The sequence below is a fragment of the Zeus faber genome (genome assembly GCF_960531495.2).
Source record: "Zeus faber genome assembly, chromosome: 15".
NCBI classification, from domain to species: domain Eukaryota; kingdom Metazoa; phylum Chordata; class Actinopteri; order Zeiformes; family Zeidae; genus Zeus; species Zeus faber.
The window spans coordinates 15,376,041-15,388,963 of record NC_137194.1 but is presented as its reverse complement, the minus strand read 5'-3'; the positions used below and the strand labels follow the sequence as shown (position 1 = coordinate 15,388,963).

Here is a 12,923-nt window from a genome sequence, read left to right as displayed (position 1 = left end):
GAAGCTGTCAAATGCACAGAGGAAATGGGGGTGTGTGTGTGTGTGTGTGTGTGTGTGTGTGTGTGTGTGTGTGCACGCATGCGTGTGCTTGAGAGTGCGAGGCAGAGCCTCTCATCCGTCAGCGTCTGGTCACACCCAGAACTCGAGTTCAAGTCAAGATGGCCACAGTGTTCACACGCTGAACAAACGGATACTGCCGCCGCGGTGATCCATATGCAGATGAATGTTTTGGAATTTTGTTATTTATTCATTCGTTTAATCGACATATCACGAGCCGTGTGCTATCTGAGGTTCTATTATGGTGGTGGACTAGGGAGTCGTGTTTTTGGGCTGCCATCGCTTTCTAGCTGCCTCCACATGACTAGAAACACGCACAGTTCAATGCAACATAAGGCGGTGGATTGTTGAAGACATATACAGCTTATCCCAATAACACACCGTATATGTTATTAGGATAAACTTGGAGCAGGCCTGTGCTTGTTCGAGCTTCTTAAACATGGATATTTTACGGCTATTTTCGATCCTATGTCTAATTCAGGATCGAACGCAATTCTTAAATGAAGTTAATTTTAGAGCTCTTTATAGAAGCGCACCGTTCAGACGGAAAGTGCTTCCACAGGTCGGCGTTCAAACCGCTTGAACTTCGGCCGTAACCACCAAGTTTGGGCTTTGACCTAAACGGCGGCTTTCAACAAACAAAGAAAAAGTGTAGCCCGCGGAACTTCCGCTCGCCAACGAATGCATGAGTGACCAAGACGACCTCTGTGTTGTCCCCCCCTCGGCAGGAAGGGAAGCAGGCCTCCCTGGCCGCCGACTTCTCCGTGACTCAGTTCAAGCACTTGGGTCGTCTGCTCATGGTCCACGGGCGAAACAGCTACAAGAGGTCCGCGGCCCTCAGCCAGTTCGTCATCCACCGGAGCCTCTGCATCAGCACCATGCAGGTAGGCGGCGCCTTGGAAACGCAAAACCAAGAGCCGGGTCGCAGTAGCGTTGAAGATAACGTGTATTATCTACGGGGAAGTACTGACATTCAAGAGACTGGATGGTGGACGAGGTGCTGAAATGACCGTCGGAGGGCCGGGGCCAAAATTGGGGAGATGCATTTTGGCCGCGGTCATCGCAGGGTGAGGTCCTTGATGAGTCAGAGCAGTGGGCGTACGGTGCCCTTGTCCTTCTCCCGGGGCCCTCGTCCAAGTCCCGTGTCGCGGTCCCAGTCTACCCTCAGCCCCCGCCGTGGAGGGAAAGCCTGTGACTCACATAGCCAGACACCGGCGGCGGCTTTTTCGGGAGCCCCCCCCCCCCCGCCTGTCGTTGACTCCTCCACAGCAGTGGTCCCACTGCAATTTTTGAGACGTCCTGAGATTTTCTCCGAATGGTTTTGATAATTAACTGAATGTTTCTCTTATTTTCACAGCTTTCTCATTTCCAGTGACTTTAATTTTTTCCCCCCGTAGTCGACTCATCACTAATGCCCTCATAGGATTGATATGAGCGATGATTCACCGCCTAACTCTATCCCATTCTTCTCTCCCTCTGCCCCCAGGCTGTCTTCTCCTCTGTTTTCTACTTTGCGTCCGTCCCGCTCTACCAAGGATTCCTCGTCGTCGGGTGAGCGGAACAAGCTGGACGGGGATGCAATTCCCTCTCATGCGGCCCGGTCGCTATGTGGAGGAAGTTTGTGAGAGTGAAAAATAATGAAACTTTATCTTGTGTTCTCATGGACTCTAGCAGTTTTATCTCACAATGAGATCCATTAAAATCCTTATCGTTGTGGTGTTTTGTCTGCGGTGTAGTTCCTGGAGGGTGAGGTTGTTTCTTATGATAATCCTTCTGATCGTTATCTTCTTGGTTGCAGCTATTCCACCATCTACACCATGTTCCCCGTGTTCTCCTTGGTGTTGGACAAAGACGTGAAGTCTGAGGTTGCCATGCTGTACCCGGAATTGTACAAAGACCTCCTGAAGGTATGCATCTGACGATTACATAGTGAATGTATAATAATATTAATACTGTACTGTACAGTATTTTTCTATTTGGACAAAATGGCCTCTGGTAACGTATGACTGTTTCTCCTCACAGGGCCGGCCTCTTTCTTTTAAAACATTTCTAATATGGGTCCTCATAAGTATCTACCAAGGTAAGGAGGCATTTATACAGTATATTAGAGCAAGAATAAAACGCCCAGCAGACCCCGGCTTAAAAACCGAGCTTGGGCCCTGGACCCGCCGCAGGGCCCAAGCTCGGTTTTTAAGCTGGGTTTAAGGTTCCGGTATCAGACGACTTGACTAAACTAGAATTCCCTTGACCTCTCACATCAAGATATCCAAATGAAATTGGGCTCATTAGAACCACAAGAGTCTCACCTTTACAGCCACGCCTGACACATGTCAGCTACATAGGGTATGTTGGCTTCAGCGTCCTAAACACAACGTTTTCTGCATGCAGTGAAAATATGTTATTTTTGCCTTTTTTTTTTTTTTCATTTCCCTATTTATGCACACTGTGGTTCATAAACAGTAATGGAAAATTAGTAGAAAGCGGGTATGGCCACAAAGCTGAGACTCTTGTGAATCCAAAGAGCCCAATTGCATTCATGTGTGATGAAATATGACCTCATAGTAACCATTCCATTGTGATGACAGCATTTTTTTAAACTTGACCTTTCCGTATAAAAGGGCCTATTGTGGCGTCTAGGATAATCACAGCCTCATAAACCTCGAGACCCAGCATCTAGACACCTAGACCATTCAGAAAATGAATGGGATCTCCAGGTGCATTGAAGGCAACTGGGTTTTTCTGAGACATTTTCAGAAAATAGTCAACATCCAATCGTCAAAATCGTGCAAATGTCCAATTTTCAAAAGTTATTGATACTGCATCACAGCATTAAGTTTGCTAAAGGGGTTTTCAAAGTCGTTCTTCAAGGTCTCTTTTGGGGGGGGGGGGTGTTTGAACCTTTTTCCCATATTCTCAGGTGGTCATAAATGGCTAGAACGTGTACCAAAGCTGTGTAATTAACGATATCAACCCACAACTTGGTGCAACAATTAATCACACATAGCTGAGCTTGGGTATGGCCGTCATTGGGCATGAGTATAATGTTCAAATAATTTTACCAGGCACAATTAAAAATATAATGTTTATTACCTTTAAATTGATTGATAAAAAGATTGACATACTTATTGGGGAATGGGTCAGGTGGAAAGGTATGGGGAACCTTTTCCCATTTCTCCCTCCCCTGGAAGCTCGCCACCTGGGTGACGAGACAGGAAGTCTGCGACGGTGTGCACAGTGTCAGGCTGCATCGCAAATGGTTCCTTAGGGTCTCAGCCTTCTGATGGAGAAAGCTCCACCCCCCCCCCCCAAAGCAAGGGGCTTCAAGCTTAACATGTTTAGTGCAAAACGTACCTGCAGGCATGTCACGCCATTGGTTGGGAGACATTGATAACTTGCGTATTTATCACAGTGGCCCAATCTGACCACAAGATAAGCCCATGTATTTTTTAACTACTGCACTTTGCTTTATAACAACCTACACTTTTTTTTCTCCTAAATTGGTGGAAGAGTTTATTTTTGTGTGTGTGGTAGTCGGGGGACATTAAATAACCCGGGGAGTTTTTCCAACACTTGGTGTTATTGGAGCTACACCTCCAGGACGTCTACACCTCTTTCCTTTTTTGTATGGATTCCAGCTCATTTGGTTAAAAAATGAGTTAATAGTTGTTTCTAAGCAGTTCAAAAAGGGTTGGGTTGGTTTCACCATTTGTTTTAAGCCAGTTAGTAGTGAGTAGTGGTAGTAGAAACAGTAGTTGAAGTGACCATAGTTTCCTACCAAGTCTTTTGTTTTAAGTTCATTTCATCACATGATGCGTTCACACTCTTCATTCTCTGCGCTCGGTCGGGTTAAAGGTCACAATAACAAATTGAAGGAAAAAAAAAAAAAGAGACAGAGAAATGTGTTAAAGTGGAAAAACTTCCTCTTCCTTTGAAGGAAGGATGTGAATCTTACTTTTTCAACGTAATTCCCAAGCTGTTGACAGGCAGTGTCGCATCGCTTTTTTCATTTCCCAGATTTTAGTGACGGGTGCAAAATTTTACATAGCACAGTGACCGAAATAAAGATAAGCTCAAAATTGATACACTAATACAGTGCAAAAAGTTATATATATATATGTGTGTGTGTGTGTGTGTGTGTGTGTGTGTGTGTGTGTGTGTGTGTGTATTTTGTATGTTTCGCATTTTGTATGTTTTTATATATCTCACTATTTTTGTTTTATATTTTAATTTTTTGGGGCTATTTGTTTATATTTGACAATTTTTATTTAAAACTGTATTTTTACCTCACTTTTTATTATTTTTATTGTCAACTGTTTCAGACTGTCAAGCTTTTTACATTTTATTTTAACGCTAATGGTCCGTAGTGAAACGCACCAAACCTCTCCAAGAAGAATTGTAAATGTACCTGCTGGAATAAACTGAATCTGAATAAGAACATATGGAAAGAAATTATATTTACAATATGGAATCAAAGTGAAGTAAATGCGGTAATATAGATAGATATTTGTAGTGCGCATTAGTTCTCACCTTCCTCCATGTCTCGCTCCCATCTCCCTCTGCTTTTCAGGGACCATCATCATGTACGGGGCGCTGCTGCTCTTCGAGTCGGAGTTCGTTCACATCGTCGCCATTTCCTTCACCTCTCTCATTCTGACCGAGCTGCTGATGGTGGCTCTGACCATCCAGACCTGGCACTGGCTCATGATCGTCGGGGAGTGCCTCAGCCTGGCCTGCTACATCGCCTCGCTCGTCTTCCTCCACGATTACATAGGTGAGAGCACACACACACACACACACACACACACACACACACACACACACACACACACACACACACACACACACACACACACACACACACACACACACACACACACACACACACACACACACACACACAGACTCATACATTTTACTTTTTCTGCCCACGGAGTACTCAAACCTTGCTGGTAAGAACTTAAATCTCATAACAAAAAAAAACACAAAATTCCCATTATTGTATAGAATATATATATAAAAAAAGGGGGTAAAGACAATTCCTCCTGCAATTCCTTCACTGACCCCTAGGGGGCAGTTGCGCCTAGTTTGGGAACACCTGGAGTCGGTAACAGACTTATTTGGCATAATATGGAAATGCTTGTTTAAAATGTCTTAAAAATGCCCTTTTGACTGATCTTCGGAGTTAGGATTGTCCTAACCTTGAAACGATGCGTCATTCGGTAACGAACGGAAGCCTCGTAATATTTCTCTAGTGTCCAGTTATCCGTGTTGTGCTGGGATATCAGGAAGGCCTGAGGTGAGCGCGTTGACAAATTGTTCTGGTGTGGAGCAGAAATTGGCACACGGTCGAAATCAAAGAGGAAATGCCAAAGAGTCCTATCTGGTTCCAGCCCAACAGCACAGCAAACAAAAACACAAAAGAAGAATAGATTTTATGGGAAACCGCTGGTATTTTCGTTCAGGCAATTGGGGGATCGAATTGCTTGAGGAAAAAAAAAAAAAAAGCCAATTTTAGAGAGCTCTGACACATACGGCTCTCAAACGGTGCTTTCCAAACTTTTATTTTAGCCCTTTATGTTGGGTGTGGAGTTCCATTCTCAGCCTGCGATCCGGACAGCTGGACCATCCAGGCTGGAATGTGGTCAGATGTACCTTATTTGGACACAAGTATATTTTAAAGTCCGTGGTTCACACTCGACACATAAATATAACGCAAGATAGTTATATTTATTTCGACTTCCCTCAGAGCTATTTATATCCATTTCCACGGTGCACAACCATTCTGTTTTTTAGAACGGTGAGAATTAGGATCTGAACGTCGTTGTCGGCCATTCAAAAGATTAATCATTCTTGAAGTCCCATTTATTAATTTCATTCAGTATCGTATAATTTCAGCCAAGCTTAATTAAGCCGATGGTGTAAACTAGAGCTGCAACCAACGATTATTTTGATTATCGATTTTACTGTGGACAGTTTTCTCGATTCGTTGCTTTGTCCGTAAAATGTCAGAAAATGTCGATCACTGTTTCCCAGAGCCAAAAGTGACGTCCTCAAATGTCTTGTTTTGTCAACAACCCAGAGATATTCAGTTTACGGTCATAGAGGACGAAGGAAACCAGAAAATATTCACATTTAAGAAGCTGGAATCAGAGAATTGGGAAATTTTCAAGCGATTAATCGATTATTAAAATAGTTGGTGATTAATTTAATAGTTGGCAAGTAATCGATTCGTCGACTAATCTTTGCAGCTCTAGTGTAAACCACTAGACCACCAGAACACCATCATTTTGACAATCAGGCAGAAATGGGACAGTATTTAATGACCCGATTAATTTAATACACTTGATTTTTACGCAATTCTGTTTTCACTTACTTACAAAGCTCGTCGTCTCTACGGTAGCTTCGAGGGACGCCCCAGTTCTCGGGGGATATTCTCTATTAGTCCAACCTATCGATATTCAGACCGGGAGTTCAATAACAGTTTCACCCCTGTGTGATAAAGACACGAGATTAATCAATTAAGGGGAAGAAAAAAAAAAATAATCCCCTTTTGAGATGCTGAGATGCTGGACCCAACATCACGAGAGCTAGGCTAGTCGCTTCCCCCCGCTGCCATGCACTGAGCTATCTGCGTTAGCACGTAGCCCGTCCTTGACCTTGTCATCTGTATCCGGGTAAGATGGACACCAAAAAAAACATTGCCCCCCCCCCCCCCCCCCCCATCTCACCGCGCACCTGGACTCTCTCTTTGCCAGACGTGTACTTCATCACCACGGTGTCGTTCGTGTGGAAGGTGACGGTCATCACCCTGGTGAGCTGTCTGCCGCTCTACATCCTCAAGTACCTGCGGAGACGCTTCTCCCCGCCCAGCTACTCCAAGCTCACCTCCTAGAGCCGAGCGGGAGGAAGAGTCCCGCTTCTTCTGCCGTTTCCCGCCCCCACCACCCCCCCGGCGTGTTTACAGCGGGAGAAGAGAGCGGGGCTCCCCTGTCGGCCAGCAGAGCCTCGTATTTATTTTATTTATTCCGAACGGATTTACTCGCAAATTCTACGGGGGGTGGGGGGGGGGGGGGGGATTTCTCTGAAAGGGAATATTCAAAGGGATGGATGAGAAGGAGTGAAATCAGTGTTTCCTGCTACATGCACTCGATGCAAAGGCTGATGTGTATTCTGCGTTTTGAAAAACCGCTAAAGGGAGTTTTGCCGCTGGATAAATCGCACCGCACCTGCATTCTGTATCCTTCTGGTGAGTTTTCTAAAAGGAAAAGGGGGACAACACAAATATACAAACACTTAAGTATTATTTATACCAAGTGATCCATTAAACACTGAACAATGGAACTTAAATTACAAGTACTGTGCAAAATAAATGGAAAAGTGTGATTCCTTTGAGGGTTTTTACCATATAATCAAGGCTAAGTCATCACTCAGTAATAATCAGGTTTTGGGCTATAATTGTTATTTTTATTTCTATTTTTTTCCAATTCTCTCAAGGAATATCTTAAAATGTTAAGCCTTTTTTTTTTTTTTCTCTGAAATTGAGCTCGCCTCCTCTCAGGACCTGATTCACGCTCTCCTTAAACAGTGCAACCCTCAAAAGGGTTTCTTCATAATTACAGGACTGAAGCGTCTCAGGACTGAAGCGACTGAAGCGTCTGACCAGGCCCTGCATGAAAACGCGCCCCTGTGTGTCTGTGTGTGTGTGTGTGTGTGTGTGTGTGTGTGTGTGTGTGTGTGTGTGTGTTTGTGTTTGTGTACGTGTTTGTGCGTCACTCCAGCGCTGCAGTCCGACGCCACGGACGCGGTGCGGTCGCCTTTTTTTTTTTTTTTTTCGTAAACACCCCTCCTCACCCAGAAATGGTCAAGCCGCTGGGGTTAGAAGAGCGTGGTCGGAATGGCCGCTGCAGCCGGGGCAGCGACCTCTCATGTGGCCGCTCTGGAGCCGAACCGTGGCCACGCCGTTAGTTTTGCATGATGACTCACTTTACTACTCACCCCAAACTACTGACCGTGACGTCTCGCGCTCCAACCTGTACCCCACACGCCCCCTCCATTCTCACCGCTAACTACTAACCTCCGAAAAGGGATCCGATCAAAGCCGCTCAACTTAATATCATGTGAATATCACAGACAATACTAGACCTTTAGAATACTCTCTCTCTCTCTCTCTCCTCCCTCCTCCTCCTCTCGTGCCGCCCCTGTCCTCGTCATTTCACCTGCGCATCCCATCGATTGGTGTAAATACCAGGTAATCGGTGTGCTTTTGAACTAAGGGTGTTCCAGTCACGAGACAGACATGGCTGCCGCTGTTCACCATCTCCTACGTGCTTCATTTAAGGTTGAATCCATGTGGATTCAGAAGGTTTTTTGCACATTGCTTTGTTTTTCTACGAATGACACTTTTTTTTTTTTGTTAAGCTGAAATGGCAAATGAAGGGTGGCCATTAATTAACATGTCTGTTGTCAAAGAGATGATTATTGTGACCTTGCATGTAAATAACCACGTTCTCATTTATTAACCCCGTTTTTTCATTTTATGATATTCATTTAACTCAAGTAAGCCAGACAACCAAGTCAGGATTGTGTCGATGTTAATATTGTGATGACAAATAAAATCTCATGTTTTCTTTTCCGGTGTTATTTCTCCTTCATTGTGTCGTAAAAAAATTGTAATTAGGTTAAAAATATATATATATTTTCGATACATATATTTTTTATTTTTTCATATATATGAATTATTTACTTACTTACTTACTTATTTATATTTATTTATATTTGTTTATTTATTTGTATTTTATTTTGTGCGTGTTTGTCCCACTCTCACCAGAGGAGGGAGTCCCTACTCCCCACTCATCCTACCTGGACAGAAAGTCACATAATCCTCAACTCTTTATCTTTCATGAACACATTGCAAATGAATATTTGTCAATAAAAATAATACCAAAAAGTCCATGATTATTCATGAAATCCAAACTTGGCAGAGGTTTTTTCTTTTTACGTTTCCTTATGATAAGCATTTGTGGTTAGTTTAATTTAAGGGAAAGAAACTGATAATTGCAGTGGTAGTTTAAAGTTTATAGCTTTTAAACTGGACTAACTTCTCAGCCATAAAATCGTATTTTTTTTACATTAAGTCAGACCACCAAACTGCTGTACATCCATGTCAAAACCCTGTTTATGTATGCAACAGTTTTTTTCTGGTTTCATTACCCACATGCGTAGGTTTATGCCATTAGGAAGAACCCCCCGTTTTGACTTAATCGGGCCTGTTAAAAGTGAAATTCCACTCCAGGATCAACAGAGCTGCCTCCCAGCTTCAGCATTTCAAGGTCTTTCCTCTGAGCTTCTACGGAGGCCCTGTTGGACCGCCGCCAAATCCCCAATCCAATCACTTGAAGTCAGCGTGGGCCTGACTATGTTTTCACTTTTTACTATGTGCTTTACTGGCCTTTTCATTTTCGCTCTGCAGCCAAAACCCGCATAACAATTCCACCATTATTATAAGCTCTGTGCATTTTATTATTGGCACTCTGCAACTATCATTACTTGAAGTTATGTATATACTGTATATATAAACTACAGCAGAAATGTTTGTCGCGGGGTCTTGATTTCGGTGGTTAGATGTCCCAGTGACAGTATGGAACCTTGCCGGATCATCCAGCCTGCGGCCCAGTGCCACCACATCAAACTGGGATCTCTGGGTGTGGGCCAGTTTCCTGGAGAGACGACGGCAGGGGAGAGCGGACCGGGGTCAACCGGGCTCCTGTGTCACACCTCGTGGTTCTCAAGTAGACCTGCAGGGCCCCGGGTTGTCCGGGTCCCGAAGCACCAGGAATAGAGACATTCTGAAGGTTTGAAATGAGCGCGTCATTTAAAAAAAGCTGAAGGCGGGACGCAATCTGAGATGAAAAGGGCCCTGGAAAATGTGCTTTACTGGTGAGACTGGAGCCCCACAGAAGTCATTCTGAGTCAAAATACATTTCCTTTTTACCACATTATGGGATGTGAAGTGAACCTTAGGGGCACATATAATGTAGTGGAAGCATGTTGATCTGACATGCGAATCAGATAGATTGAGAAAATATAATCAATGAATAAAACAAATCAAATCCTGGGATGGTGAATATTAATATTAGTGCTCGTAGATGCTTCCTTCATATTGCAATTTCGTTCAAAATTTGTATTTTTTCAGGCCTGAGCGTCCCAACAACCCAATAATGTTGTCATTTTGTCATAAAACACATGATGCGCTGAAATTACAGCGGTGACCCAGTTATATTCTGGCAGCGTCTAGTTTTCCTACCGAAATTACTTGAAAAGTACACATCAGGAACATCAAGTGTTTTAAGACGGCATGAGATTGGCAGTTTGGTGAAACTTGAGGTTGCCAGATTAGTGATTTTCCAGCACTGGGGTAGGGTGGCAGAAAACAGTTTTTCAAACCAGTGTAAATGTGTGACGCGTTGAAAGAGCATAGCCGTGGAGCCCCGAGCAGCTGCTTACTGCAGCTTATTGCACTGTCGCATACTGATACTGGATGATTCGTCTAATTCGTTTTTTATGCGTTTTCAGGTTGCCATATTATATGAGTTATCGGCATGGCTATAAAAGCCACAGTGTGCTCCGTCTACAGAGAGACAAATTGTTGCCCACAGGTGTAGGCTGCTCAGAAGGGTCGCTAAGCACGAACGCACGCCCTCTGCTCGGGCTATTTATAGTTCAGTGCGATTTGGAATATTGCTTTGATTTGTTTTTATTCCGAAAGTTCTGCGGAAGCGTTTCTGCGCTCGCGGCTGTGATCTCTGGTGACATGTGAACACCTCACAAAGCAGCCGGGGTCACCAAATGTAACCAAACTGCCCGATCTCCAGATTAGCTGGCAATGCATACTTATATATTTATGCATTTGTTTGTTTGTTTGTTTGTTTGTTTGTTTGTTTGTTTGTTGAAAGATGGTTGGTGTTGTGGGTATTTAATGTTTGCTTTTAAATTGAACTTTTAGAGTCGGCTCAGAACTGACTGGGAAGTCCTGAGGTTTGATCCTCAATCAGTAAATCAATTTCCTTTCTCATTTCTAAGTTATAGTCAAAACAAACATATAACTGTATCAATACAAATTACCTAAATATGCGTATTAAATATATAAGCAGTAAAAGTCTGATTAGTTAAAACATATGTCATTTACAAACTTCTTTCCTGTGAGTGGCAACTAGACAAGAACAATTACATTGCTCTGGTGAAGTGATTTTTTGTTTTTAGCTTAAGGGAGATTTCAATATTATTTACCCTAATATATAATTCCTTTGCTGAACCAGTAATCGAGCCTTGTCCTTCCTTCCAAGACCGATGCAAAATAACGCTCTTTCCTAACTTTAGCTCATTCTGACCTATTCAAGGAAAGTATTTTGAGTATTTGAATATAAATATATACATATATATATATATATATATAGTCCCAAAAGGTCTAGTAAAATTACGAATTCCAATACACTGAGGAGTATTAGAAACAGGTATTTAAAACCCATGTAGGTCAAGTCCTGGCCTTTCTGTGTGTGAGCCAGAGAGCAGTGGAAGTGGAAGAGGGTAATGCTGCTTCTTGGATTTCATAACACTGTGTCGAGAGAGAGAGAGAGAGAGAGAGAGAGAAGGAAAGATCCGTGAGCCAGTCGACAGCTTTCCACTGGACTCAAGATGCCAAGGTTCTCTCCACGAGCGCAATATCGATCCGAAATCCCGTTACATAAGTGGGGCCGGGATGTATGTCGTTTCCATAACGATGGAACGTCTCGAGTTGATGCGAGTCGGAAAAAGTGGGAAAATGTTTTCCAGAGATCACAAGTTGTGGCAGGGAGGGAATGGGATTCCTTATTGCACAACGGCATGCCGAGGCCTTCCACAGCGAAATTGTCAGTGGTGGTCGCTATGGGGCTGCGTCCACTAATCCCATTAGTCCATTTGGAAGTGGAATCAATTATTTATTTATTTTTGGCTGTACTTTTTCAAAGAAAAAAAGTCAAATTTCCCATTACATAAAAAAAATTACAAAAATAATCGTTAAATATGTTAGTACAAAAGCAAAGTACACTGTAATGAAAAAATTGGATCTGAGTCATTGGATTCATTTAAAAAAATGCTTTACACCTTTTAGACCTATGTTTTTTTTAAGGTGCTCTCAACTTGAAATTGAAAAATTCAAATGGACGCTTCAACAAAAAACAAAAAAAACCACAGTTTTCAACCAATTAACGCTTTTTTTTCCACCTGGGAACGGCTTTCCATGAGACGCACTACAATGTAGGCTACATTTCCATATCAAAGTTCCACTGTTTGGATTCAGCGGCTCAGTCACACATGTTACACTAGGAAAAAAAAAAAAGAAACAAACCCAGACGATTTCGAAACTCGACCAAGTGTTTTACAGGGATGGAAAACACTGCATGAACCTGGAAAAAAGTGGGCTTTCCAAGAAAAAAAACAAAAAAAAAACAAAACAAACAAAAAAAACTCAGAAAAAAAACGGAAGTGCAACCCCGGCTGTCTGGACCGGGGCAGTTTTCCTTTCTCGAGCTTGTGTGCCGTGTTCGTTTACTCATTCATAATTTGGGTTGCATAAGTGTTCCGTAACAGTGGAGGAATTTACATCTGTTAGACGTGGCCTGGCGGAGAGTTTAGAATCTGGCGTTGAGGCCTTCTCCCCCACCCCCCACCCCTAAAAAAAACAACAAAACACGGGCTCCGGCTACTGCGGTGGGAGACTCATTCGCCGCTACCTCGGTCCTTCGGCCCGATAGTTGGCCGCCCCCGGTGATCTGGGACACATTAGGAGCCAACGCACATCCTCTGATTGCTGCCTCCCACAAAGCACG

General features: G+C 43.3%; 1 protein-coding gene across 1 annotated transcript in view; it reads left to right on the top strand.

Annotated features, from left to right (window-relative positions):
- The window catches only part of atp9a (ATPase phospholipid transporting 9A), a gene marked incomplete at both ends in the record, with an annotated part of 30,424 nt that extends 23,475 nt beyond the window's left edge, over positions 1–6,949 (top strand). Inside the window, 6 exons of the mRNA XM_080015617.1 lie at positions 786–941; positions 1,544–1,608; positions 1,856–1,964; positions 2,080–2,137; positions 4,625–4,828; positions 6,813–6,949. Of these exons, the coding sequence (XP_079871743.1) occupies positions 786–941; positions 1,544–1,608; positions 1,856–1,964; positions 2,080–2,137; positions 4,625–4,828; positions 6,813–6,949 (729 nt within the window). The remainder of the gene's footprint in view (positions 1–785; positions 942–1,543; positions 1,609–1,855; positions 1,965–2,079; positions 2,138–4,624; positions 4,829–6,812) is intronic.
- Between the last annotated feature and the right edge of the window lie 5,974 nt (positions 6,950–12,923).